Genomic DNA, 26,480 nt, shown 5'->3' on the forward strand with positions numbered 1-26,480 from the left:
TTTTGATAGGCGGAGCAACGTAACAATGTACAGGCTCATATATAACTGACTGACAACTGTTTCATAGGTTACTAGCTTAGTTTTACTGATCTCTAAAATTCCTCCTGAAGTGTTGACAAACGTCAACTACTTCATTAGTTAGTGAGGGGAGGAGCTCTGTGTCTGTGTGAACTTGTGTGTCAGCTAAAGGAGGCAAAGGCAACATAGTTGATTTCAATACTGCTGCAAATAGTGAATGACCACCACCACATCGTGGTAGAGGGGTATTCTAGTGATGCCAGGAGCAATCTCGTTGTGAGCATTGACGCTTGCAGCTTGGCATTTCTCTCCATGCCAGATATCCTTGGGCAAGACACTAACAAGAAGTTGCTATATGAATACATGTGGATATTAGATAGACAGCACTTAAGCATAGAAAGAAAAAAGTGCTTGTATGAATGAGGCAAGTTTTATGAAACGCTTCGAGTGCTCAGAGTAGAACAACGCTACATAAGGACCAGTCAATTTAACATTTGCTGATGACATACCAAGTATGAATCTACTGAAACAAACAATATATCCAGTGAGATGCTGTAAGTCAAATGCAAACACAAAAGTAGTGCAGGTCGATTTGACATAAAAGCAAATTGTTTTTATATAGCGCTTTTCTGTTTTATAGTGTAAGGTAAACACTCTACAATAATACAAAGAAAACAGAGAACCCCAACAATCACATGACCCCCTATGAGCGAGCACTTTGGTGACAGCTCTGCTGGAGGTTTCTTCTATTTTAACATGAAGTAACCTCCAGCAGACCCAGGCCAGTAAAAACAATCTTTAAATTTAAAATTGATTTAAAATCCAACAATTAGGATCATGATGGTGATGGCATACAGGGCAAATATCATACTGTGTGCACTCATCAGAAAACCCAACCAGGCTAAAAAAAAAATAAAAATAAAATAAATACTGAAATTCTGATTTTGGTTAAGCTTTTACCATCTCCATCCTGTCCTCCAGCTCTGCTCGGAGCTGCTGCTTCTCCTGCCTCAGACCCTCCAGGATCTCCTGAAGCTCGTCTCTCTCCTCGCTGACAGACGTCACTCTGCACAGCAGCTTCTCCATCTCCTCTGTGGAGGTCTGAGAGCTGAGCTCCTTCTCAGACAGCAGCCGTGCTCCTTCTGCTTCAGCCATTTTCAATGCATCGGTCAGAGTCCTTATCTGTAAAAGACACGATTGGCTTTTTCACTTAAATGAAATCTTATAGATGTTTAAGAAGCAAGACAAAAAGACATGAACTTGCTGATCTAAAGAACACAGGCAGATCAGTGACCCTGTCTTTCTGCACAAACACAACAAGTCCATGAGACAGAAACGCAGCTAATGTTGCAGTACAACACCTCCCAGTGAAAACTAGGATCTACGGACGCTAGAAGACCGACTGAGAACCTCCTGAGGTCAGAAAGTATTGTATTGCTGTTAGCAGCGTGGAATAAGACAGGGACACGTTCTTCACCAGTATTATTCCTTACGGTCACATGGATGGTTGGAAGGACAGAAAGACATCAATCCAGTGGACAAGGTGAATACCAGCGAGTCTTACAGTAATAAACAAATACATGAAGTACAGTAGAAAGTGTTAAAATGAAGTTTCTGAAGTGCCTTAATGCTGTGCCTTATATTACCCAAAATGTCATATAATCATATAGTATAGTATTGAGTGGACGCAGCCCTGAGCAGAATAAAGAAGAAGAGAAGAAAAGCTGGAGCTGTCAATCAGACCTCAGACTGCAGTGTCTCCAGGACATTTTCCTCATCACTGTGCATGGTGTGTTGAATTTACTTCTTCATCACAGTTGCTGTGGACAGGTACTATGTCTATATAACACAATACTGTGCAGAAAAGAGGCTTCATATTGTACCCATAAAGCAGCCGCTATTCTTAAATACATGAATTTGGCAAAGGACAGAAGGACAAACTCCCTTTAACAGGACGAAACCTGGGCCAGCTTCTCCCGACAGGAGCAAGGTTTGACCGAGGGCGGCGACCATCTGCTGCACTTGTTTGGCTGTTAATGGTAAGGAAGGTGAGAGAAGAAAAGCTGGCGCTGTCATCAGACCTCAGACTGCCAGCATTTCCACCCGGTCCTCCAGCTCTGCTCGGAGCTTGCTGCTTCTCCTCCCCGCCTCAGACCCTCCAGGGATCTCCTGCAGCTCGTCTCTCTCCTTGCTGACAGACGTCACTCTGCACAGCAGCTTCTCCATCTCCTCGGTGGAGGTCTGAGTGCTGAGCTCCTTCTCAGACAGCAGACTGTCTCTCTCTGCTCTCACACTCTCCAGCTCCTCAGCCAGTCTCTGAATCTGTGCAGAAACACAAAGGTCAGTCCAAACTGTGACTTTAAACAGTGAAAGACATGAAAATGGTGGCTGAATGTAACAAAGGGATGCACACAGTAAAACTGCTGACTGTACACATGTTAGAATAAAGCAAGTATAGAAAATTAGTCCTGCCTGGTCTGTGAGCTCTTGTAACTGGAGGGTACTGCCTGCATCTTTGCCACTGCTCGGTCTGCTCTCTGTCTGTCCCTTCTGAAGCAACAGGGCATCTCTCTCTGCTCGGGCGCTGTCAAGCTCCTCAGAGAGGGTCGTTAACTGTTAAAGGGAAGGTACCCAAATTATTGTTGTAGACAAAAGAGCAAATTTAAAAACTTCATTCATTAATGATGAATGTTATTCAATGTAAGTCACCTGCTGTGTAAAGTCCACTTCCTTTTGCTCATAGAGTTGCACACGATCACACAGCTTTTGTTTCTGCTCCTTTAGCTCCTCTTGAAGACACTGAAGTAGACAGTTGGTCTCCTCGACCTGAAAGTAAGAAAACATGGTCAATTACCTCCAAGGCACAGCAGTTATCCAGCTTAGTGAAACATGTTGCAGGGAACAAACCTGTAGTTTCAGCTGAGCCTGCGTTTCTTGGCCAACTCTTTCGAGATCGCAGTTTTTATTTTGTTCTTTGAGCTGCTCTTGAAGGGAATGCATGAGACTTTGAGCCTCAGCAGCCTAAAAATAAAAAGGGGAAAATAATGTATTTGTTCAACAAAAGAAAGACAAAATCTTTGACACTCCCAGTGTGACCAAAAACAAAACCCTCACCGTGACTGTACTACGCTGCAGATCACCCTCCAACTGGCTCTTCTGCTCTGTGACAGCCTGCAGAGCACCCTGCAGCTGCTCAATCGGGGAAAGGAAAGAGCAAGGTTTTTGTTTATTTCTTGCCCCCGAACAGGCAGGTTTGCATGCTGTTTGCTAAGTGACATTTTTCTTATTGTCAAAAAAAAAATCTCAAGATAATGTTTCAGTCTACTGCTAAGCAAACACATGCCTGTGTTTAAAAAGGGGGTGGAATCAATAAATAAATGGACTGATTACAAACCATCTCCACCCTGTCCTCCAGCTCTGCTTGGAGCTGCTGCTTCTCCTGCCTCAGACCCTCCAGGATCTCCTGCAGCTCGTCTCTCTCCTCGCTGACAGACGTCACTCTGCACAGCAGCTTCTCCATCTCCTCTGTGGAGGTCTGAGTGCTGAGCTCCTTCTCACACAGCAGACTGTCTCTCTCTGCTCTCACACTCTCCAGCTCCTCAGTCAAAGCCTTTATCTGTCAGTGAAAACATAAATCTAAACAACCCAACAAGCTCCACTTGCATTTTGAAACACACAAAAGAGTTTCATCTGTGCATTCTGTAGTGCTGCAATGCGTCTCTTCCCATGTGCTTAATACTTTATTACTTAAAAGAGGCAGCAGTCACTGAAAAATTGACTTTTATAATTGGGTGTGGTTAGAGATGACATTAGATCGGCACGTCTTCCTGACCATGTATGCTACACAGAGAAAAGCACCCCGAAAGTCTTACATGTGTTTGCAGTTCCACCAGCTTATCATCATGCTCACTGGGAAGCCCATCCAGCTTCAATATTTGTTCTTCTAGCTCTTTGATCTGCTTCTTTTGCTCGCCGTTTTGCCCCAGGGCCGTCCTCAGTTCCTCCTGATTCACAATCATCTGTAAAGAGAAAAAAAAAAAAAGTTTGCTTTGACACAAACCTGATAGAAGAACAGTAGCACGAAGGAAGAGTAGAAACAGCAACTTACCATTTCCACATTTTCCTGCAGGTCCGTCCTGAGCTGGTCTCTCTCAGCAGTGAGAGAGGCCAAGGTAGCGCTCAGCTTCTCCACATCCTCCGATTCCCTCTGAAAGGTCGTCATCAGGAGAGCCTCTTTCTCATCTCGCACACACTGCAGCTCCTGTGATAGCCTCAGCATCTGTCACATTTCCAGCTGTCACAACTCTGACTCGAGGACTCATTTAGAGTCCACACACTGAGCAACAGGCCTGAAATAACATATCACTTACCTTCTCCCCTAAATCAGACTCTTTCTGCTCATGAGCTTTCACGAGATCTGAATTCTTTTCTTTTTGTGTTTGAAGCTCATCCTGAACAGACGGTAGAACAACCTGCATCTCAGCAACCTGGAAAACAAGCAAACATCATGTAACAACTTATTCGTGTATCGCTTTTCACACATAAAAGTCACAAAGTTCAAGTACAATACAGTTCATATCCGAACAGATAAACATGTCAGCAGAAGGCCTCATAAAACGGAAAACTGTTTTTTTTCATGCTCTTTAAGGTGAGGTTAGAGAGACAGCAGTCTAAGCAGAGGAGCCAGACCTCCCCCTACAACTTATGCAGGGTAACACAGGTCAGATCAGGCCAGTCGAGAGATGGAACCTTTGCAGCGTGTCCTGGATACACGCTGGGTTTCCTCTCAGTAGGACCCAGACCAGCTGAGGTGACATCCTTGTCAGATGCCTGAACTGCCTCAGTTGGTTTCTGTTGATGCGGAGAAGCAGCAGCTCTACTGAACTCCACCCCAGTGACTGAACTTCTCAACCCATCTCTAAGACCCCTGACAGCATGGCCCCTGAGTTTACCGCGACCCACAAACGCCTCCACTGCAGTAAAGGGGCAATTCACAGAGACTCCAGTGTTATCTGGTTGTCCTACATTTCTTACAGAAACACTGACCACTCTCTCACCTTGTCCACGTGTTCTTGCAGCTTCACCCTGAGCTCGTCTCTCTCTGCGGTCACAGATGTTACAGCAGAGAGCAGCTTCTCCGTCTCCTCTGTAAACCTCTGATCAGCAGTGCTCTGCTCGGACAGGAGCTCGGCTTTCTCAGCTCGCACACACCGAAGTTCTTCATTTAACTGGCTGATCTAAATAAATACATACAATTCTGTTTTTGTCATAGCTATACGAATCACAGTCTTCAAGACACTCACATGTGCAGTTGAATGATATCAGCTAAACTGTAAAACTGTATTATCGAATGATTTTAACTCTTTTTCTGTTGATGGGCTAATGGTTGCACATGTGCTCAGCTGTAATAAGAGCAGCTATCAGTGTCATACTTGTTCTTGAAGCTCTCTGCTAATCTCCTCCTCAGTGCTTCTGGAAGCTTCGCTGTCAGCAAGCTTCTCCTCCAAATCCTTGATCAGCTGCTGCACGTCGCTCAGTTTTCCTTCCAGAGCTCCTCGCTCCTGCTCACTTCCTTCAAGCTGAAGGAAAACATGACAACAGTTGTTTGGAAAGCTGTACGTATAAATGTTGTCTCTTCAGACATAACTGCACACACTCTGGAGGACTATTAAACTTGATATCATTCTAAGCCCGATCCAGAGATTTTTATCCTGGATGACTAAGCCGACACTTCCCTCAGCCTCACTGAAAGGCTTTCCCTTTGACTCATTATTATATCATATATATTATAGCATGCCTGTACTTCCCAATGTTTCCACCAAGTACACCGAACAAGTACCTGTCCTCACATTTGTCTCAGCAGCTGCAGCAAATGAAGAGCCTAGTAGCTGCTTCACGTTCTATTTGAATAACCTCTGGTGCTAGTTATGACCCTCTGCAAACGTGCTCATGCTCCCCTCCCCCCCAACTGGATGATGTCAGATTGGCTTTAGAGGATATTTGGGCCTCACCTGCTTTACCAAGGCGTCCACTTTATCTGGGAGAGTCTGACATGCAGCCAGCTCATCTAGCTGAGCTCTCAAGGCCGTCTCCACTTGATGAGATGCCATCAACTCTTTATTTAGATTGGCAACAGTTCTCTCAAGCTCTATGCTGTCAATCAGATCTGGAGAAGGAGCAGATGTTACGAGGGGCAGGTTCGTATGATGGGCTACAGTCTATAAATGCAACACGTGGAAACCTACTTTTAGGCACATTGCCATCTAGCAGAGTGGTGAGCTTGGTGTTCTCATCAAATGCGACATTCAGCTCCTTCTGGAGATCGCTCTGCATCTTTCTGTAACGCGACTTCTCCGTCTCCAGCTGAAAACGCAGACTCTTCACCTCCGCCTCCCTTTTCTCGTGGCTGGCAGTCAGAGTCACCTGGACGAGATCGTCAAGAAGCAGGAGATGCATTAATCGCTTACAGCTGCCATTGTTGGCTCACACTTCCTGGAATATTTTTAAAATGAGGATAGATGTGCTGCAAAAAATAATTTTTTGTCATTTTAGTGTTTGATTACATACATTCGTCTCCTCCAAAGAAATGCTGCGACTGCGTAGGACAGCCCACTCCTTCCTTGTGTCTCTGCTCAGCAGCTCTGCATCATCCAGAGAGCGGCGAAGCTTCAGCACCTCCTGCACCAAGTCCTTACTGCCCTGAAACAAGAAAACACGAAACAGTTAGCTTGTGCCGTCGTTAGATTGCTGCTGCTTTCAGCACCCTGTCAGCGCTCAGATGGGACATGTTAGCCTGCTAAGACTGTAAGCAAGTGTAAGCAAGCACACTTTGCGTGAGAACAGCCTGGTTTATTCCAGGTTAATGACATAAACTGATATTAAGCACAAACACACACACACACACATATCGGTAAGACTGCAGTGTTGGCCCATCTACTGCTCCAGACAGACGGATGCTCGGAGCATGAGGTGCTACTGGTTTCTAACATGTGACAGATGCACACTCCACAGTGTCACATCTACATGATGTTCCACGTCACGTGACTGAAATACTGGCCGTACCAGGTTCTCCATCTCATGTGCAAATTCTGTTTCCTTCTTCTTCAGCTGTTCAGTCAGAGTCTTGATTTCATTCTTTCAAAAGAAGAAACAAAAGCTTAAAGACAAATCAAATCAAAGTGTTTCGGATCAATAAACTCTACACGTCCACTCATCTTACCTGGAGCTGCATGCGCTGGAGTTCAGAGGACTCAACAGCTTTCTTCAAGCTTACAATTTCATTTTCTAACTCTTTCTGCAAGTTTCCAGAAGCAAAGTGAACATAGTGAGATGAAAACATATTTGATAAACAGCTCTGTGAAACTTTGTTGTCAGTGGATCTGAGAAAGTTCTCCTCGTTACCTCGTTCTCCTTCCTGCACCCCTCTTCTAGAGATTTGAACTCGTCCATCTCCCTCTTCTCCTCTAGCTCCTGTAATACAGCAGCCTTCTCTGTCTCCAGACGCTCCATTTGCTCTATAAACATGCCCAGCTCCTGTTTCAGGTAGTCTCGCTCTGCAGCCACCAAGTCCTGTAACAGTATCATCCAGTTTAACACCGCTGTAGTTTCCACGTCAGACGACTGCACTGAGGGCTTTCAACACTCGAGTGTTAAGAAAGCTGAGTGTGAGTTTAGAGCAGTGTGCAGCATGGGCTTTGTTTGAAAATCCATCTGCCCCTTTACAGAAAGCAGTAGGATATTTGCTGTAACTGCTCTAACCTCTTCACCTTACACTTACCTTCTCTGACGCCAAAGTTTCACAAAGCTGGATGGTCTCAGCAAACTCTTTTCTCATCTGAAAAACAGAAGATTAAGACAAGTGATGATAATGTGACGCTTGGCAGACAGAGCCCGAGTCAAACACAGCATACCTGTTCATTTGTCTCAGTGTCCACGTCACTGTGTTCTCCCAGTTGTTTCTCCAAGTCCATCACTCTCAGCTCCAACGTGTCAGCTTTCTGTGTGACCTCCAGCCTCTGCTGAGCTTCAGTGTGCAGCAGCGCTTCCAGCGCTGCTCTCCTCTGTTCTCCAGTCTGCACTTTTTCCAGTGCTTCCTGTCTATGCTGCACCTCTGTTTCCAGCTCCAGCTGCAGCTCTGCCACTCTGCCCTTTAACACATCTAAATTTGACAGGGCCGTCTCTTTCTCCTGACTCTCCTGTTCCAGCTGCATCTCCAGACTGGACACTTTGCCTGAAAGTTCTTGCAGACGATCAGGAGACATGAAGTCTCTGGGACTGTAAAAAAAAAAAAAAAAAAAAAAAAAAAAAACCAATCGGGACATGTTTATGTTACACACCAGCACACAGTGATGGCACATGATGCGACGACTCCAGCGGCACTTGAAGTATTAGGGAACAGCTTTATTAAGTGACCGGTCCAGGTGGACCTCCCCCTTTTAATGTTCCTGTACTTACTTTATATTAGCTTATTTGCATTTTGTGTGTAATTTTGAGTATGTGTTACTTTAAGACATGCGGAAAGGAGAATGATGTGAAGGAGTCTTCACATCATCAGATCTTTCTCTTCTCCATGCACCTTAGAAGTAGGTGAAGAAAAATGTGTTGCCATCTATTTGATGAACAACACAAATGTTTGGGGCTGGGGTGACACAGATCTGTCAGACCTCTCAAAGGTAGACTGGACTTTACAGTGTCCTTCTTCATGGACCACATGAGCTCAAACACATTCCAGTGAAGACCACAGACATCATAAACCTCTGATTGACACTAGGAAATGGATACGCCAATTTTTTTTCAACAGTCAAACTCAGACCCAGAGTCCTGCTAAACTCTCAGGAGGTAGAGCAGGTCATCTACTGCCTGGAAAGGTTGGTGGTTCAATCCCTGGCCCCCCGATGCATCCATCAGAGTATGAATGTGTGGGAATGTTAGCACTTAAAATGCATTGGGTGAACGTGGCATGTTGTATAAGACGGAGAGTTAAAAGTGCTAAATAAGAATCAGTCCATTTACACCACTCTGCACCTCACCCTCTCTACAGTGATTCTGAGAAGTAAATTTGCTGCAGCTTAAGAAAACACCAGGAGAAAAAAAAAAAAAGAGTCAAGAGTCATTGCTGCTACCATGGAAACTGTTTACTGACTTGTCAAAGCCCTTTAACAATTCAGAAGATTGCCCATTAAGCAACCAACAGACTAACAGTTCAAAAGAAGTCCGGTGAAAGAAGCAACGAACACTCACACAACGAAGTTCAGCTGGTGAGCACAAAAAACCTCTGCTGTATCCAAATTTCTTTCTTTTCCTTCTAAAGGACACAACAGGAATACCAGCACCCACTCATAAGTAGACTTTTTAATACCGATTGTTCACAGGCAACACATTTGACTCAACAACAACATTCCTTCACTACTTTTTCATTTGGCAACAGTCAGTAGCACAGGGGAATACATGGACCCCACAGAGGTTTCACAGATAGTCTGACTCCTCCAGGTTGGCACATCAATACATGTCACTGCCTGAACAGCTGCTGTGTCTCCCAGCACAATCTCAAGAAGACAGGCCGTAGAAGGCCCCTAACCCACCACGATACAATGCAGCAGTACAGACCAAGGGAGCATTTTTCCTCATTTCAAGTGGGTAAAGTGAATTCTGGACGACTGAGGCACGTTCGATAATAAATACAAATAAATGATTGGTGTCTGATATGGCTTTTAAGTTTGAGAATACGAGGCTTCATTGGTGACAGAACTGCTCGGACACGTACCTGTCTCCAAAGCTACGAACAGAGCTTCGCACAGAGCTTCGACTCATTTCCATTTCATCTGACGGCTCATCTGGAATTCCCCAGTTGGACTCAAAGTCCTCATCGTCTGTTAAAATAGAGCACGAATATGAAAAAAATAAAAATAACGCCGCAGCAAAATTCCATCATGGCATGAATATTCATCCTTTGTGCTGCCTCGTTACCTTCACCCAGCTCCATCAGGCAGGAGAAATCTGACTGAGTTCTCTTCTGAGTGAAAGATTCTGCAAAGCTGAGATCAGAGAAACTCCCCACACAACCAGATGGATGGCCAAGTTTTACCATCTTTCCTCCCCAGGTAACCCTGCGGCTTGGAATCTTGATAAAGAACACATGTTGTGATTAAAGCGAACATACAGAGAACTGCAGCTCATGGTTCAGCACAGTTACCTTCTGGACTGGGACCAGATTTGAGCTTGTCACAAGGAGATTGGCCAGATTTCTCTTCAGGCCCTCTTTTTCTCTCTGCAGCTGATCCTTCTCTTGGAGCAGCTGGGAGAGAACCTCCTTCTCTGTCACAGTGGTCTGCGTGACTGAAGAAACCTGCATGAGATGTGCATGGGTCAGTGTGTGCAGATCAGTGCTGCTGGAGGAAGAAGAGGAAAAGTGGAGACACTTGCCTCGTGAAGTCGACGCTTGAGTTCTGCAATTTCATTGCGATACCTTTTGAGCAGAGCCCCATCATCTGACACCTCTGTTACGTGAGGGTCGTTCTTCATTTTCTTTGCTGTGCTTGCAAACTATTGCAAAGAAGTCACAGCGGGTGGGTTAAAGTGTTTAGCAGTTTATGTTCTCAGTGGTTCACACGTCAAAGCTTCAGCTAACTTTTATTTCACACAAACTTTATCATCTGTGTAAGACAATAAAGTTTGTACTACACAATTTCTCGTCTGAAAGCATTTTTGAAATGGATTACATAACAGTCAGTCATGTTCTCCCTACCTGTAGAGTGCTGAGGGTCTCATCCAGAGTGACTGGGGTGATGGTGCAGATAATGACAGTTTTAGCATTCCCACCCAACGAGTTCTGCAGGATGCGGGTCAGTTTACTGTCTCTGTAGTTGGTGAAACCCCTGAAGAGAAAATATTTAGGTAAGGTAGGTCTGCACTTTCCATTTAGTGTTCAACACAAATACACACTTAAATTTTGTTGTGGCTGAAATCGTGCTCTCTAAAGGCTTCTTTGGCCCTTTGAAAAAAATAGGACTGGAAGCGCATCCTTTGGTTAGATGAGACAAAACTACAGCTCATTGCTCACAGAGACGCCGCTTATATTTGGAGAAAGAAGAGGCATACAACCCATCTGAAACTGGGACTCTTGCCAAAGTAGGCGGAATCACGCTAAAAGAAGGATATCTTCAGATTTTAATGAAACCCTCGAGCAGTCAACAGCAGAACTGGATCAACACAGATGACAACAACCCATCAGCTTCTTAAAACACAAATATCTAATTAAATGGCAGCAACATTTAGGCCCAGCAGGCAGGCCAGTATGGTCTGCTGAAGTTCTAAAAATAATGAAGAAAAATTATTTCAGTACTTTGACCATGGCCAGATGAGCTGGTCAGAGTACTTCATTAGTTTTTCTAGGTTTTACAGAGAAAGATCTCAAAGGAAATAATCAGTGAGCAGCAGTTTAAAAAGTGAAAGTAAAAATGGACAATAGAAGATTGGAAAAACATTTCCTGATTTCTGTTGCAATACCGAATGCCATATTCAATTCAGTTTTATTTGTATAGGACCAAATCAACAACTGCTTCAAGGCTCTTTATATTGCAAGTCAGAGACCCTACAATAAAACAGAGAAAAAGGCAGCAATCAGACAACCCTCAAGCCCTTTGGCGACAGTGGGATGGAAAAACTCCCTTTTAACAGCAAGAAAGCTCCATCAGAACCAGGCTCAGGGAGGGGAGGCCATCTGCTAGTTGGCAGGGGGGGGGGGGGGGGGGGGGGGGGCCTGGGAGTACACAATATGAAAACATAACACTTGGGCACCATCTAAACACCACTGCCTAGTTGAGTATTGTTGTTGATCATGTCCACAGTGTGGCTGCTTCAAGCAGGATCTCAAACCATTAAAATACTCTGGAAATGCTACAAACTCATCTCATGCATAACCATCCTGAGATAAGGTAACAAACTTGCATTAAATTGGCTCAACCAAAGAACCATCCAACACGGGACAACTTATCTTGACAAAGCTACCACAAGCTAATGGTTCAGTCACATTTTCAATATGAATGAAATAAGATAACTCTGTTATTGGACAAAATAGGAAATAATTTGCAGTTGACAACATTGTACTGTGAGGGAAGGACAGTACTGTTACAATATCATATTTGCAGGGTGTGTGGCGTTTCCCACATCGAGTACCAAACGTCAGCTCAATTATTTACTTACTTCTGGTTTTCGTCGGTCAGTTTCTTTATCACTTGGCCGAGCGTGAACAAGCTGCGGTTTATATTACAGCCTTCTTTGAAACGTGTACCTAGGACACAGAACATAAAGCAGAAAACTGGATTGCTGAAAAATGTGTAGACTGCAGCATACACTTGCAAGGTTACCCCAAAATGATATCCAACCATATTCAAAAAACAAAAAAATGCTGGATTTAAATCAACATTACCTTCAGCTCCAGTTTGACTTGCTCTCTCAGATCCGGCCAGATCCACTAAATTCTGCAAGATGAAGCAAAACCGTTAGCTACCAAACAAAGGAAAGAAGACAAACCAGGCCAACGATGAAAGAGAGGTAGCCTACCAAATGAGACACAATGATGGCTCCATCACTACTTTCACCTGATGCTGGGTCACTCCTTTCCCGGCTCTCCAGGATCTAAGAAAAAGTCCATTGTGAGAAATGCATTTCCAAAGACTCCCACATGACTGTAGCTATATGCTTCTTACCATCCGGAAAATAGTGTGCGATCGGCTGCTCCGCTGGTTCATTTTTGTCTTGCCATAATGTCGGTTCTCTGGAGAGGGACGGTACAGAAAACGTACTGCTTGTTATGGCCTGTACTAAGAAAAGAAAAAAAAAAAAAAAAAATCTCTTGGAATTCATCGCATGTCTTACTTTCTCCTTTCCGAATCCATGCCAGGACTTGTGCAGGAGATGTAACCAACTCTTCAGTCAAATCAGCCACATAGATGTTTTTCTGCAAACAGTAATCATTAACATACAAAGCTCATGTAAAACAGCACACTACACTTCATAGCATTACAGCACTCCTAGAGTCTGAGACACGTCACTGCTAGCGATTTGGAATTAACACAGAAATGCTGAGAACCAAACCTCTAAGTAGCGTTCTGAATCTAGTCATCTAAATGATCAACCTACATTGATTTGTTCTCTGACTTCTAGAGGTTTTCTTTTCCAGCTGTCGACAAGCAGGTCCGTCACAGTCTCGTTGTAGATCTCCATGTAGGACACTCTGAGAAGGAACTCCTTCTTGGGAAACTTGGGTTGAAAGAGAAGTGACCCTTTAGGATGAAAAGAGACTGATACCAACCGCAACAAATTTCAAACATGTGTCACCATTCTTACGTTCTTAATGCTTTGAAAGACATCCTCCACAGCTTGAGGTATCACTCCGGGGGTGCGACTGGTCCCCATCATGGTGAAGGTCTTTCCAGAAGAAGTTTGCCCGTAAGCAAATATGGTTCCTGTACAGCAAACACAGAACGTAAGAGAAGAAACCATGCTGCCCAACGAGGGATCAAACATCGTTTCCTGCACATACCATTGTATCCCTCGACAGTGGAAACAACCAGAGGCTTTGCAATGCCATTGTACAGCTGACTGGTCGTTTCATCAGCGGCAAACACTCGGTCTGTTAACAGAGAAAGGTTAGTGTTCGCATTCCCATTACTGTGAAACAAAACCAAAATAAATCGCTGATTTTTTCTGTATGTTTGAATACAGACCAAAACTGAAGCTCTTGGTGGAATTTCCATCATCAATCTGGTGAATTGATTTCTCGTCAGCTTTCCAGAAAATCTGGACAGGCTCCGCATTCTCGGATGCACTCTCTTCCCTGAACAAAGACACACATTCCACACACATAAGCACAAACAGTGAGATGCTTTCTTAACAACAGGTTACTATTGCTCTGCACTGACAAACCTGTTGTTGCTTTCAATCAGCAAGGCAAGCATTATCTTAAAGAAAATCAGGATCGCTTCATGTTGTAGTGGTCAACACATTTGTCTTACATCGACAGTTTGCGTCTGGGAGTAAACAAACCCAGCCTCAGGGGTCACTAGCTGATCTACTGCTAGTGTCAGTCTGGAGCCCAGGTAAGTGACAGGGCTGAGGCAAGAGGTGCATTGAGGGTTGTACAGAACCCATTGCCAAGAGTATTTGCTGTCTTTTGTCTAAACTGTGCATCTATCACATAACCAGTGTTAGTCAGGTGTCATTTAACCACCTGTTGTCTACTTTTAAACCAGCAAAGGGAACAGGCTGGGAGCAAACAGGCATTTTTACAATGACGGAGAACTCTCACTTCACTGCGGATGATATGAAAACCACCCTGATCCTTCTGAGCATCCCAAAGTTGGCACTCCTTGAATCAGCTCACAGCCAGCTGTTCCAGTGTTGTGGCAAAAAGCGATTGTGGGAATTAAACTATTTTAAAACACTTGTTGACCTATAATCTATCAAAAATACATCAAACGTATTTTGAGTCAGACAAGATCAATCAATATTTGGAAAGTGTCTTTTACATATCTTTTATTTGCCCGGGTAAAACATGTCACTGACGTTAAAAATACGTTTTTCAAGAGAGATTTAATCTGGCCAAGAGGGCAGCAGAAATTGTAAGAAATATTACATCACATTTCTATAAGCATATTTTAGTGAGCAAAAAAAGACTTGATTATAATGTGGGTACAACGAAGCCCAGTCATAGAGATGAAAACAGCTCGTTTCTTTACTTTATATATAATCCATTCAGAAATCCTGTTCACTACAGTCCATTTTCTGATATGATGTAAAGATATTACACAAAACAACACACAGCAACATCGGAAATCACTTTTTAGCCCCGGTAACGCAGTCTGCTAGCTGCCTCGCACTCGTTTTCAGCTCAGAAACCTTTTTCCTTTTTTCGTGCTTGATAGTGGTAATAGTATGACATGTCTGTTCTGGTCGGGACACCGTGGAAACAAAGAACACTTTTTTTTCCTGGTTCTGTGAAACTTCATTAAAGAGACGCGACGTTTACTTGCCTTAACTGCTAACACTTTAGCGCCAGAGCCGACTCTGAGGTTGAAATAACTGACGAGCTCAAAATGCTACCGGGGCAATGTCAACAGTTAACGGGAATTTTTAACGCGGCGGCGCCGCCGTCCAGGCTCACCTCGCAATAAGCGGACGGACTCGAACGCAGACTTTTACCGCTGACTCCTCTGTCATCTTCGCTCCTTCGGTCTATCTCCAAAAACAACACAAAATGCGAGCAGGAAGACCAACGCGCTTTTCTCAGTTTGAATTTTTGCTCCTGACGTTTGATTGGCCAACATCTCCGCGTGGACTGGACCATTTGTGTTTGTGAAACGAGGACGATAAATGATCGGCTTAGGTTTTGGATAATGCTGTGCTTCTACAAATCCATCTTAACTGAGAGTTTGAGGTGATGGATCTGAATATGACACTCAATGAGACTAAAGTAGTCTAGTTTTAGAGACTGAACATAAAACCAACATTGACGTGCCCGACTGACGACAAACATGTGCGCCCGGCCTTGGTGGCGTCATCACATTGCACCTTGTACAGAACCACGCGAGAGAGTGGAGGTGTTTTGGGTTCGGTGTTTTGGGTTCGGTGTTTGTCACGTTTGGAAACCCTTGGATGGGAGATCTGATAAAGTTCGCGTTGTTCTGCTGCTAACATGTCTCTGTTTCTCGTGAATAGGTAGGTTTGCTTTGCCAGTTTCAGATCTTATATTTCATTTACAAAGTTTTTATCCAGATGTGTGCCACTTTATGGACATATCCAGACAGATGTGAACATTGTCACAGCCCACGTTATAACTCTGTCTCGCTTTGATGGAGTAAATAAAACTGGCCTGTGGAAGCTTTCGGTGTTCCAGATTTAACCGGTGTCGCCAAATAACTAGTGACGGTCAAACACATGTGTGGCAGACTTGCATTTAAGGAATGCAAGTCTGCCACACATGCATTTAAGCCAGCAAATAAACACTGAGTATTTCATCTGTGACATTTGTGAGGTTACCTGAAACACACTCCGTCAGTCTTATTGCTCTTGAACAATAAAATATTAAAAACTGTCTCGAGTTTACCTGGTGATATTCCCATGCACGAGGCAGCCGCGTCTTGCAGATAAACCTTTAAATTAAATTAAATGTTATTGCGTGTTTACTTTCAGTCTACATCGGTAAGAAGTGCCAAATGATATACACAAAGTTCCAGAAATCCCCACTCCTATTGTTCATGATGAGTTTAATGTTGTTTTCCATAACAAAGAAATACGTCTTGAACAAATATTACACATTAATATTAGACTAGTGTTGTAACATCACATCCCGTTAGCATAGTCTGCCTCTGTCGTTTCTCTGGAAATGAATTCAGTTTGAAAATCATCTGTAATGATGACGTAGTGAGTTTGGATATCATATATGTGTAACTGTAGTCATCTGGGACAATCGTGTACTGTTTAAGGTAACCTCACAAACGTAATAGATGAAGTATTCAGTGCTTATTAGTCGGTTTGTTAGTATCGGCTCCTTAAAAGTCGACCAGTTAATCTAGAACACCGGTGTCCTGTCATATATCAGGTGTTCCAGTGCTGAATGGTCACATTAAGTACGCTGAGCTCAGACTGCTTTGAACCCGGACCCTATAACGTGATGCAGAGAGAAAATCCCTAGAATGATCATCCCGGATCTCCAGGATGCTGACCATATGAACAATGCAGGAAGATGACAGTAGCTGTTCTTTCTGTTGCTGCGTTCCTCTGTTTGCTGCATTTCTTTAGCTTTGCATAATGTTCTTGTTGGGGGGGGGAGCTTTAATAACTTGAATGTTGCATGTTTCTAAACTGACCAAAAATTGTCAACCTGTGACTGTGGATGTGTGTTACTCTCAGGTATCTGGGAGAGGAGGAAGATGGGAGTGTGTCAAAAGAGACTCTGTCAAAGGCATTACTGGCTAAACTGCAGAAGAAGGCTAAAGAAAAGCAGAAACGCCATTCAGCTAAGCAGAGAGAACCCCTCCATGAACACCCAGCAGAGCAGGTGGATGCCCAAAAGAAAAGAAAGGCTGACGTAGATGGTGGACTAGAGCCTCAGCAGCACAAGAAGAGGCACTCAGAAACAGTAGCTTCATGCAGTGTGGAGCCTGTTGAACAGACAAATATACAACACCAGGAGGAGATCCAGTCAGGTGGTTCTTTTAATTATCAATGCTCACATGTGATGTAGGTATGAAGACATTGAGTTAATCTTTCATTCTGCCTGTCTAAGAGCCTGGGGGTATTATCAGCTTATCACACATTCGGTACATATGCTGTAAAATACACTATATTACCAAAAATATAAAGACAGACAAGGGACTGCTTTTGGCCATATGGTATATATCCTGCTTTTTATTTCCTGGACAAAAATAACGTGTTGCTCTGCTGTGCAACACGTGTTTGGAGTGCCACAAACGCGACAGCCGGCTGGTCGGAGCAGAGATGGGCAGTGTGCAGACAAGTAATCCACGACTTTTGACAATAGACTTTTTCTGTGACGATCAAGCCAGTAAAAAGTTGCGCGAGGATAAAAATAACCTAGTTCATGCTGTAGTCTCTGCAGATGGTTGGTGTGCTTACATCTAAATGTCTGGGTTGCAGATATTTCGCCTGAATCTACCACAGACACTCTGCCTGGGTTCACACTCGTAGGAGGATTTGAGAGCAAACCTGTCCCAAAGGTAGAGAGAAGCACGATTACTCGCAGCGCCACAGGGCTTTTTACTTTCCCTCACACTGCATTCTTTTCACAGGTCGACAGAGTTCTGCCCCAGTGGCTTGCTGAGCCTCACGTCATTCACACAGACATTAAAAACAACCTAATCTCCATCTCTGATGTCCCAGGGCTATGTGCTCAGCTCCTGAAAAACCTGCACAGTAATGGAATCCAGCACTTCTTTCCAGGTGAGGCTAGTAAATGTGTCTGCTGTGCAGCCACGTTAGAGCACAGCCTTTGATTCAAATGGAGCCATGCCAAGGAGGCTCTTTGTACTGCAGTATTACTGAAAATTGCCTTGACTTCCAAACGTCTCCACAATGGGTGTTTCTAACCATGCGTCAGCTCTCACTCATACACACACTTAACCTGAGACTAAATGTTCCTCCACAGTGCAGGCAGAGGTGATCCCAGCCATCCTGGAGAGCGCCCAGCAGGGCCTGCTGATTGGGCGAGGGGGCTATAAGCCCAGAGACATCTGTGTGTCTGCACCAACAGGCAGCGGCAAGACTCTGTCATTTGTCATCCCCATCATACAGGTGAGAGCCATGTCTTTGCTACACCTGTAGCTCAGGTGGTAGAGGAGGTTACTTACTAACCGGTGGTTAGTAGGTGGTGGTTTGATCCCAGTCTGCTCCAGTCTGTATCCTTGGAAACCCACCCCATCGATGCATCCGTCAGAGTATGAATGTGTCTGAATGTTAGATCGGAAACACTTAGAAACAGCACTTGGGTGAATGTACAAGTTGTGTAAATAAGAACCGGTCCATTTACCATTTACTTTGTCTGCCGCCTGTTTGGAGTACACAGACAGTGAGGGTGTTTTCTGTGATCAGGTGCTGATGGACAGGGTGGTGTGTGAAGTCCGGGCTCTAGCCGTGTTGCCGACCAAAGAGCTCGCCCAGCAGGTGAGACCCTTTTCAAGCTGTTTGCGTCCCAGCAGTGCTCCACAGAGCCCGAAACTCAGCTCACATTGTCTCCTGTGCAGGTTCACAGGGTGTTTGCATCGTATGCCGAGGGAACCACGCTCAAAGTGGTGATGCTGGCAGGTCAGAAGTCCTTTGCTGCAGAACAGGCATCACTGTCAGAACACAGGTGAGAAATCGAGCTGGCTCTAATAAAGCTTCACAGAAACGCAGCGGCACATCTCCTGTCAGAGTCCTCGGTGCACATGTGCAGTGGGGAAAAGGCTGAGCTCAGCATCTATGTCATGTCCGTGCAGGTGGAACATGAGGCGTAGTCTAGCAGACATTGTTGTGGCCACTCCAGGACGACTCATTGACCACATGACCAAGAATTCAGGCTTATGTTTGGAACATCTGCGGTTTCTGGTGAGTGCTGTTGAAATCTGTCGAGCTGCAGTAGTGAGTTCACTCATCAGTGTGTGTCACACAGTGTGTGTCTGCTACTTGCTCAGGTGATCGATGAGGCGGACAGGATGATCGACAGCATGCACCAGTCCTGGCTCAGTCAGGTGATGGGAGCAGTGTACCGATCCAGAGCTGAACCCGGGTCAGTGTTCAGAAGGACAGAAGCAGCGTGCATCACATCAGCCAGGTGTGTGTATGTGTGTGTATGTGTGTGTTATCTACTGTGGGGTGATTGAGATGATGTCAGTCTCATTCTTGGCCACAAACTCAGGCCAGCAGAAGAAAAGCTTAAAGGTTACAGTTAAGTAATAAAAAGACAGCTGGGAATGTTTTCATAGTGTTATGTTAATGTTTTTGTGGGATTTTAAGGTCTCTTGTGTTGATACAGTTTGTCAAAATGAGAAAATAACTGAAAAGAATGATGCAGAAGTTTTTAAATAAAAAAGAGTCAGTGTGCTCACCAGACACGGTGGTGTTAACCATAACAGAAGAACTCCAATTCTGCAGCCAGGACTTAGGTTCCAGGTCGGTGCTCAGCTGACCGCCTTGTCCTTGTAGTCTGTCTCCACCTCAGACGCCACTGCAGAAGCTGCTGTTCTCCGCCACGCTCACACAGAACCCAGAGAAACTGCAGCAGCTGGGCCTTCACCAGCCCCGACTCTTCAGCTCCACCTACGGCCACGCCGACAGCGCTGCAGCCTCGCCAACCCATGGGCATGACCGCTTCAACTTCCCCCAGGGTCTGACGGTGAGGGCTGCCCTTTTGACCTTTAGCAGGGAGTGGAACTAAACCAGAATTTGATTTGTACAGACTGATGTGGCTTTGTGTTTTAGGAGTACTATGTTCCCTGCACCATGAGCAGTAAGCCACTCCTACTCCTCCACTTCATCCTGCGCATGAAGCTCCACCCAGTCCTCTGTTTCACCAATTCCAGAGAGACTGCGCACAGGTAGGAGAGCTCCTGAAATCACATGACTGAAGGCTTCTTGTGCTGATTCCACCTCCCTCCTCCTCAGGCTTCACCTGCTGCTGCAGCTCTTTGGTGGAGTCCAGGCTGCCGAGTTCTCCTCTCAACTCTCCCCAGGTGACAGGAAGAAGACCCTGAAGGAGTTTGAACAGGGAAAGATCCAACTGTAAGTCTGTGTCTGTGAGCTTGTATTCATATCTTTGTGGGGACCAAAATGCAGGTCCTAAAAAGTTTGGCCCTCAAAGGCATTTTTCAGACTCAAAATGTGGTTTTAAGTGTGCCAGTGGGCAGGAAGCATATGATATAGAAGTCCTTCCTGGTGGCAAGCGTTGCTCACAAAGCTGGCAAGATCACACTCAGTTAGCCTAACGTGCCTTTGGGCCACGTCATGAAGAACATCCAGGCTCCATGCAGAAAGGAACTGCTGACCAGGCGCATATTTCTAAATTGGCTTTGAGATCTGTGCTCACTGACCAAGTCCATGTTCAGATGTGATATATCACATTTAAACTGTCTTTTGGAAGGTTGATCAGCACAGACGCGGTGGCCAGAGGCATCGACATCAGCGGGGTCAAATGTGTGGTTAACTATGATGCACCGCAGTACATCAGAACATACATTCACAGGTGAGGCCCATCAGACCGTGAGTAATGCTTCGCTGTTGCCCTCATTGACGTGCTCTGACCCTGTGTCTGTCCTCAGAGTTGGAAGAACAGCGAGAGCGGGGAAAACAGGCCTGGCCTTTACCTTTCTGCTCAGAGTGCAGGTACATAACGTTCTTTGAGATGATGAGATGAAAGTAGCAAAGGTGCGGGTTGTTTCATGGTGTTTGTGGCTGCACACAGGAGAAAAACTTCCTGCAGATGGTGGTGAAAGCAGGAAGCCCTGGGATTCAGAAGCAGGTGGTTAAACCGGAGAACCTGAGGAGCATGGAAGGCCAATATGAAAAGGCACTGCAGAAGCTGGCTGATGTCATCAAGGTGCTACCTCAACCAATTTGTTAAACGTTAAAATGCACAAAGAGACGCTGTTTTAATTGTACCTTTGTTTGCCCACAGGAGGAGAGAGCCAGCTGATGTCTGGCCATGATGCTGGCTTCACACACGTCAGGACTTTTACTGCGGCGCATTTCATCCACAGAATGACATCACATCTCGCTGTCTCATGAGCACTCTTCATGTTTGAGCCATGTAGTCTTCTGGAAATCCATAAACACATGCTGACTTTGAAGAGAAACAGGAATTATAAGGCGATAAAACATGCACCATTTCAAGAGTTTGCCAAGAGAACTGAAAGACGTGGCTTGTTAGTCTGCTGTATATCAGACCACACCTGGAAAAAAACCTTCAGAAATCTGAGCAGGAGGATGGATCAGGGTGCTGTTCTCAGCATTTGCAGTTTACCAACATGTGACACTGTTCTACCAAAAGAGCTGCTTCAATTACATGCATCGTAGGTCAAAGCTGGCTGGCTAATATATTCTTCAATTATAATCTTGTCGATTTACTGACAGACCCACAAATCTTATCCTCATAACATCCACGTGCACTGGTAGATGGCACTGTGTGCATTGGAACACATTAAATGTAGAAAAGTGCCATTATACTTCCTGTAAAGGTTGATCTTATTTAGTTTCAATGTGGCTGAAATTCTCTCTTAATGCCTTTCAAGCTCAGTGCTCTTTCACGGAATATAAATATGAACTCGAGCTCTCTTTGCTCTTTTTATACAAATCAATGGATTTAAATGCCCCTTTTCACAAGTATAATATACTAATAAAAGGGAAACGGCTGAAATTCAGAAGTGTCATTTGTAATTTGGGGTATTTATCCAGTTTTTCCATAATGTTCAATAAAACGAAATGATTCATGTGATGTGTTTGCTATCTATACAATATATTGTTGTAGCACATGGTAATGCATTAAACCTGCAGTCTTTCTAATGGCCACTAGAGGGCAATTAGATGTGGTTGCAAACAAATATTTGAGGCAATGAGGAAATGCATATATATGCACAGACTGGACAAAGACTAGCAGATGTATGTATAACACACTTTAATGTACACACACACACACACAGGTGTCCTTGTTTGAGTCCAGTAAATGTGATGTCCCCACACAGACACACTCAGTGATGAAGGCTGTGCTATCAGTCCCACTTGGATGATTTCCTCCTCGTGGTTCTCTCTCCTTCGCTGTCGATGGCCTCATACAGCTGCTGGCCATTTTCCTTCATTGCGTGCAGGTAGCCCAAGTAGCCCACACATAGCGTGATGCTCAGCAGTCCAAAGGCCATCACAGGTTTATTCTGCAAAGTGAAATAGAGATGTTACTGAGCGCGCTCCAGTCCATGCTTTGTGTGAGGGCTGCAGTTCATACTGCTGGTAGAGAAACAACAGGAGAAACCTTTATTACAGTAGTATAGTATTGCAATTGTTGGTATTGATACCTTGAAAATACTGGGCCAATACTGCTGATACCAGTACCAATACTTTATACTATGAAGAGAGCTTCTGTAAGGGAGAGTAGTGTCATGGTTTAAGAGATGGATTAGGATTCAACTTTATTGTCATTACACATGTATAAACACAGGGTAACGAGTGAGCAGAGAGCAGATTATATACAGATAATCTGTACATTACTATACAGAGAGCAAATATACAGATGTACTATAAACAAATATACTTTAATCATAGTCAATTTGTCAAATTCTCAACACATTTTAAAATTGTATTGAAACTGGGTTTAATGGCTACTTGGACTCTGAATGTGCCTGTCAACAAAAAAAATCTTAGGACATTTTTCGCAGTGGATGTTCGAGGGGTTTTTTTTATGAACAAAAACAAAATTGTGTATTTAAAACTAATCAGAGGCTCCAAACTGAGCTTAAATAATAGAAACAAAGCATCGATCCACAACTCCAGCCTCTCTCACCACCAAGCCCCCCCCCGCAGTGCAGCAGGCCGGACACAGTCCGTGTCACTTAGAGGAGAAGAGCTAGTTCACGTTCCAAGGTTAATAACAACTCATTGGCCTGCAGCTCTCTCTCTCTGTGTCTGTGTGTGTGAGTGTGAGTCTCACGGGCTTAATGAAGAGCTCGGGGTTCACGGCCCGGAACAGCGTGGTGGTCTGTACGCTCCTCAGCCCAGGTGTCCTGAACCCTTTTTCACCGTGACTCTCCACCCCTGCTCCAGCCTCTTTGTCCGCCATGACCTACACTTCTACACACACAAAAACAGAGTACAGTACACTTAAACCACCTAAGCTAGCTAACTAAGCGCAGCCATATTGAAAGTCAAAGACAGCCAGGAAAACAAGTGTAGCGCTTTTCCAGTCACAGCGCTCTCTGTGGATGTGAGCGGGAAGAACATGTGCAGGACGCATTCAGGAAACAGAGACTGAAAGGGAGGCTCTGATGCTTAATGCTCAGCCTTGTGGACATATGTTTCTTGAGTGCGTTCTTTAGTGTATTTGTGTTTATGCTGATGTTCATAAATGCTGATGTTCATAAACGGGGGTGTCGTGCTGGGAAGGAGCGCCGTCGCCCGAGAAGGAGACGTTATCGACCATCTCTTCCTTCTGTAATTATTGGAAACGTAAGATCTTTGCCCAATAAGATGGATGAACTCATGTCGCTAACCTGGTCACAGAGGGAGTACCGGCAATGTAGCATCATGATGCTAACGGAGTCGTGGCTAACATCGCTAACTCCGGACACAAGCGTGACACTACCGGGATTCCAGCTGCTGCGAGCGGACAGGACCAGAGACAGCGGTAAGAGGAAAGGAGGGGGACTGGCAGTTTTTGTGAACGACAGATGGTGTAACCCTGGGCACATCACTGTAAAAGAGCAACTCTGCAGCAGAGACATTGAGCTGTTAGCCGTTAGCATGCGTCCGTACTACCTGCCCCGGGAGTTCTCGCATGTTATCGCGATAACAGCGTATGTCCCCCCCTCGGCCAACGCGGATGCAGCCTGTGACTCTCTCCACTCTGTGGTCAGCAGACTGCAAACACAATCACCGAGAGCCCTTCTCATAATATCAGGGGACTTCAATCATGCCTCACTGGACTCCACACTGCCCACCTTCACCCAGTATGTGACCTGCCCAACCAGAGTCAATAAAACACTGGACTTACTGTATGCCAATGCAGAAGAGGCATACAGTTCATCACCTCTCCCTCCCCTGGGCAGATCTGATCACAACCTGGTGCACCTTGTCCCTGTGTATGAGCCCTTAGTGCGCAGGGAGCCACCAGCCACCCGCACAGTACAGAGATGGTCAGAGGAGAGCGAGGAGGCTCTTAAGGATTGTTTTGAGTCGACTGTGTGGGAGGTGATTTGTGATGACCACGGAGAGGACATCGACAGCCTTACTACATGCATTACTGACTATATAAACTTCTGTGTGGATAACACTGTACCTACCAGGACTGTACGGTGTTTCTCCAACAACAAACCTTGGATTACCCCAGAAATTAAAACCGTCCTCAAGCAGAAGAGGAGGGCCTTCAAATCCAGAGACAAAGAGGAGTTGAAAAGGGTGCAGAGAGAGCTGAGGGGACTGATAAGGAATGGGAAGGAGAGCTACAGGCAGAAGATGGAGAACCAGCTTCAACAAAACAACGTTGGTGAAGTCTGGAGAGGCCTCAGAACCATCTCGGGCCACAAACAGCAGAACTCTCTGCCTGGGAGGGATGTGAGGTGGGCAAATGAACTGAATCATTTCTTCAACAGATTTGATTCAGCCATGAGGCAGTCTGCAACATCGGCTGCAGACTCACCAACCCCCACTGCTGCTGTTCCACCTCAGACACTTCACACCTCCTCTATTCACCCTGCTCACTCCCCCCCACCCCCAACTGCAGCATCCAATACACACTCAACACAAGGCTCCAGCCTGTCTCTCTCAACCACCCAGGTTAGGAGGGAACTGAGGAGGATTAACGGCAAGAAGGCAGCGGGTCCAGATGGCATCAGCTCGAGGGTCGTCAGGTCCTGTGCGGACCAACTGTGTGGGGTGATGGAGCACCTCTTCAACCTGAGCCTGAGGTTGGGAAGAGTCCCACAGCTCTGGAAAACCTCCTGTGTTGTACCAGTGCCAAAGACTTCACGCCCCAAGGACCTCAACAGCTACAGGCCGGTGGCTCTGACATCCCACCTGATGAAGACCCTGGAGCGGTTGGTCCTGGCTCAGCTTCGGCGCCTAATAAGCTCATCACTGGACCCACTTCAGTTTGCCTACCAGCCTGGCATTGGAGCGGATGATGCCGTCATTCACCTCCTACATCGTTCCCTCGCTCACCTGGAGACCGCTGGGAGCACTGTGAGAATCATGTTCTTTGATTTCTCCAGTGCCTTCAACACCATTCTTCCCACGGTTCTAAAGGACAAGCTGGTGAACTCTGGAGTGGACCATCACCTCACTACCTGGATCCTGGACTACCTCACCGACCGACCACAGTATGTGAGGACTCAGGGCTGTGTGTCGGACAGGGTCGTCTGCAGTACGGGGGCCCCACAGGGAACGGTTCTGGCTCCGTTCCTCTTCACCATCTACACTGCAGACTTCTCCCACAATTCCACCCAGTGCTTCCTGCAGAAGTTCTCTGATGACTCTGCAATAGTCGGCCTCATCACTGATGGGGACGACAAGGAGTACAGAGGACTGACCCAAGACTTTGTGGACTGGTGCCAGCTGAACTACCTCCAGATCAACGCCAGTAAAACCAAGGAACTGGTGGTAGACTTCCGCAGGCACAAGCATTCTCCACTGCAACCACTGAACATCCAAGGTATGGACATAGAGGCTGTGGACAGCTACAGGTACCTTGGTGTTCATCTGAACAATAGACTGGACTGGACTCATAACTCAGACGCCCTCTACAGGAAAGGGCAGAGCAGGCTGTACCTGCTGCGGAGACTCAGGTCGTTTGGAGTGGAGGGCCCACTCCTGAAGACCTTCTATGACTCTGTTGTGGCTTCTGCTATCTTTTATGGCGTGGTCTGCTGGGGCGGCAGCATCTCTGCTGGGGACAGGAAGAGACTGAACAGGGTGATCCGAAGGGCCAGCTCTGTTCTAGGATGCCCTCTGGACCCAGTGGAGGTGGTGAGTGACAGGAGAACGGCGGCTAAGCTGTCATCCCTGTTGGACAACATCTCCCACCCCATGCAGCAGACTGTGACAGCACTGAGCAGCTCCTTCAGTGGGAGACTGCGGCACCCACGGTGTGGGACGGAGAGATTTCGCAGGTCTTTCCTCCCCACTGCTGTCAGACTCCATAATAAAGACTTTAACTGATCAAGCACACACATCCATACATATACAATAATACTAAGTGCAATAATCCT

General features: G+C 45.5%; 3 protein-coding genes across 10 annotated transcripts in view; 1 reads left to right on the forward strand and 2 right to left on the reverse strand.

The window, feature by feature from the left end:
- Positions 1–15,352, reverse strand: part of cenpe (centromere protein E) — a 28,435-nt gene extending 13,083 nt beyond the window's left edge. For 5 of the 8 annotated variants that reach the window (XM_040027045.1, XM_040027036.1, XM_040027019.1 and 2 more), the window contains exons 1-31: positions 15,182–15,352; positions 13,746–13,855; positions 13,562–13,651; positions 13,366–13,484; positions 13,159–13,278; positions 12,895–12,976; positions 12,726–12,793; positions 12,580–12,654; positions 12,446–12,497; positions 12,220–12,307; positions 10,763–10,892; positions 10,441–10,560; positions 10,211–10,363; positions 9,985–10,138; positions 9,782–9,887; positions 7,929–8,292; positions 7,796–7,852; positions 7,420–7,587; positions 7,238–7,312; positions 7,081–7,152; positions 6,586–6,717; positions 6,264–6,441; positions 6,030–6,184; positions 5,451–5,597; positions 5,076–5,255; positions 4,389–4,505; positions 4,127–4,297; positions 3,891–4,037; positions 3,416–3,634; positions 1,762–1,776; positions 979–1,200 (exon numbers count right to left, since the gene is read on the reverse strand). In XM_040027045.1, coding sequence (XP_039882979.1) covers positions 979–1,200; positions 1,762–1,776; positions 3,416–3,634; positions 3,891–4,037; positions 4,127–4,297; positions 4,389–4,505; positions 5,076–5,255; positions 5,451–5,597; positions 6,030–6,184; positions 6,264–6,441; positions 6,586–6,717; positions 7,081–7,152; positions 7,238–7,312; positions 7,420–7,587; positions 7,796–7,852; positions 7,929–8,292; positions 9,782–9,887; positions 9,985–10,138; positions 10,211–10,363; positions 10,441–10,560; positions 10,763–10,892; positions 12,220–12,307; positions 12,446–12,497; positions 12,580–12,654; positions 12,726–12,793; positions 12,895–12,976; positions 13,159–13,278; positions 13,366–13,484; positions 13,562–13,651; positions 13,746–13,855; positions 15,182–15,237 — 3,942 coding nt within the window. In that variant the 5' untranslated portion in view covers positions 15,238–15,352. Of the gene's footprint in view, positions 1–978; positions 1,201–1,761; positions 1,777–3,412; positions 3,635–3,890; positions 4,038–4,126; positions 4,298–4,388; positions 4,506–5,075; positions 5,256–5,450; positions 5,598–6,029; positions 6,185–6,263; positions 6,442–6,585; positions 6,718–7,080; positions 7,153–7,237; positions 7,313–7,419; positions 7,588–7,795; positions 7,853–7,928; positions 8,293–9,781; positions 9,888–9,984; positions 10,139–10,210; positions 10,364–10,440; positions 10,561–10,762; positions 10,893–12,219; positions 12,308–12,445; positions 12,498–12,579; positions 12,655–12,725; positions 12,794–12,894; positions 12,977–13,158; positions 13,279–13,365; positions 13,485–13,561; positions 13,652–13,745; positions 13,856–15,181 lie in introns of all 8 variants that reach the window. The other 3 variants (XM_040027028.1, XM_040027022.1, XM_040027029.1) reach the window with 2 other exon arrangements.
- A 242-nt stretch (positions 15,353–15,594) lies between these two features.
- ddx51 (DEAD (Asp-Glu-Ala-Asp) box polypeptide 51) lies at positions 15,595–22,003 on the forward strand. Its single transcript, XM_040027054.1, has 16 exons — positions 15,595–15,735; positions 16,930–17,225; positions 17,677–17,756; positions 17,829–17,979; positions 18,185–18,330; positions 18,628–18,699; positions 18,780–18,886; positions 19,014–19,122; positions 19,209–19,348; positions 19,720–19,909; positions 19,996–20,111; positions 20,179–20,295; positions 20,654–20,755; positions 20,832–20,895; positions 20,975–21,109; positions 21,188–22,003. Exons 1-16 carry the CDS (start codon positions 15,713–15,715, stop codon positions 21,203–21,205), a joined length of 1,866 nt encoding a protein of 621 aa, XP_039882988.1. The 5' UTR covers positions 15,595–15,712; the 3' UTR covers positions 21,206–22,003.
- A 163-nt stretch (positions 22,004–22,166) lies between these two features.
- On the reverse strand, positions 22,167–23,495 carry smim8 (small integral membrane protein 8). Its single transcript, XM_040027115.1, has 2 exons — positions 23,210–23,495; positions 22,167–22,436 (listed from the first exon to the last, which is right to left on the reverse strand). Exons 1-2 carry the CDS (start codon positions 23,336–23,338, stop codon positions 22,278–22,280), a joined length of 288 nt encoding a protein of 95 aa, XP_039883049.1. The 5' UTR covers positions 23,339–23,495; the 3' UTR covers positions 22,167–22,277.
- Between the last annotated feature and the right edge of the window lie 2,985 nt (positions 23,496–26,480).

The sequence above is a fragment of the Simochromis diagramma genome, unplaced genomic scaffold (assembly GCF_900408965.1).
Source record: "Simochromis diagramma unplaced genomic scaffold, fSimDia1.1 OVJJ01000746.1, whole genome shotgun sequence".
Lineage (NCBI taxonomy): Eukaryota > Metazoa > Chordata > Actinopteri > Cichliformes > Cichlidae > Simochromis > Simochromis diagramma.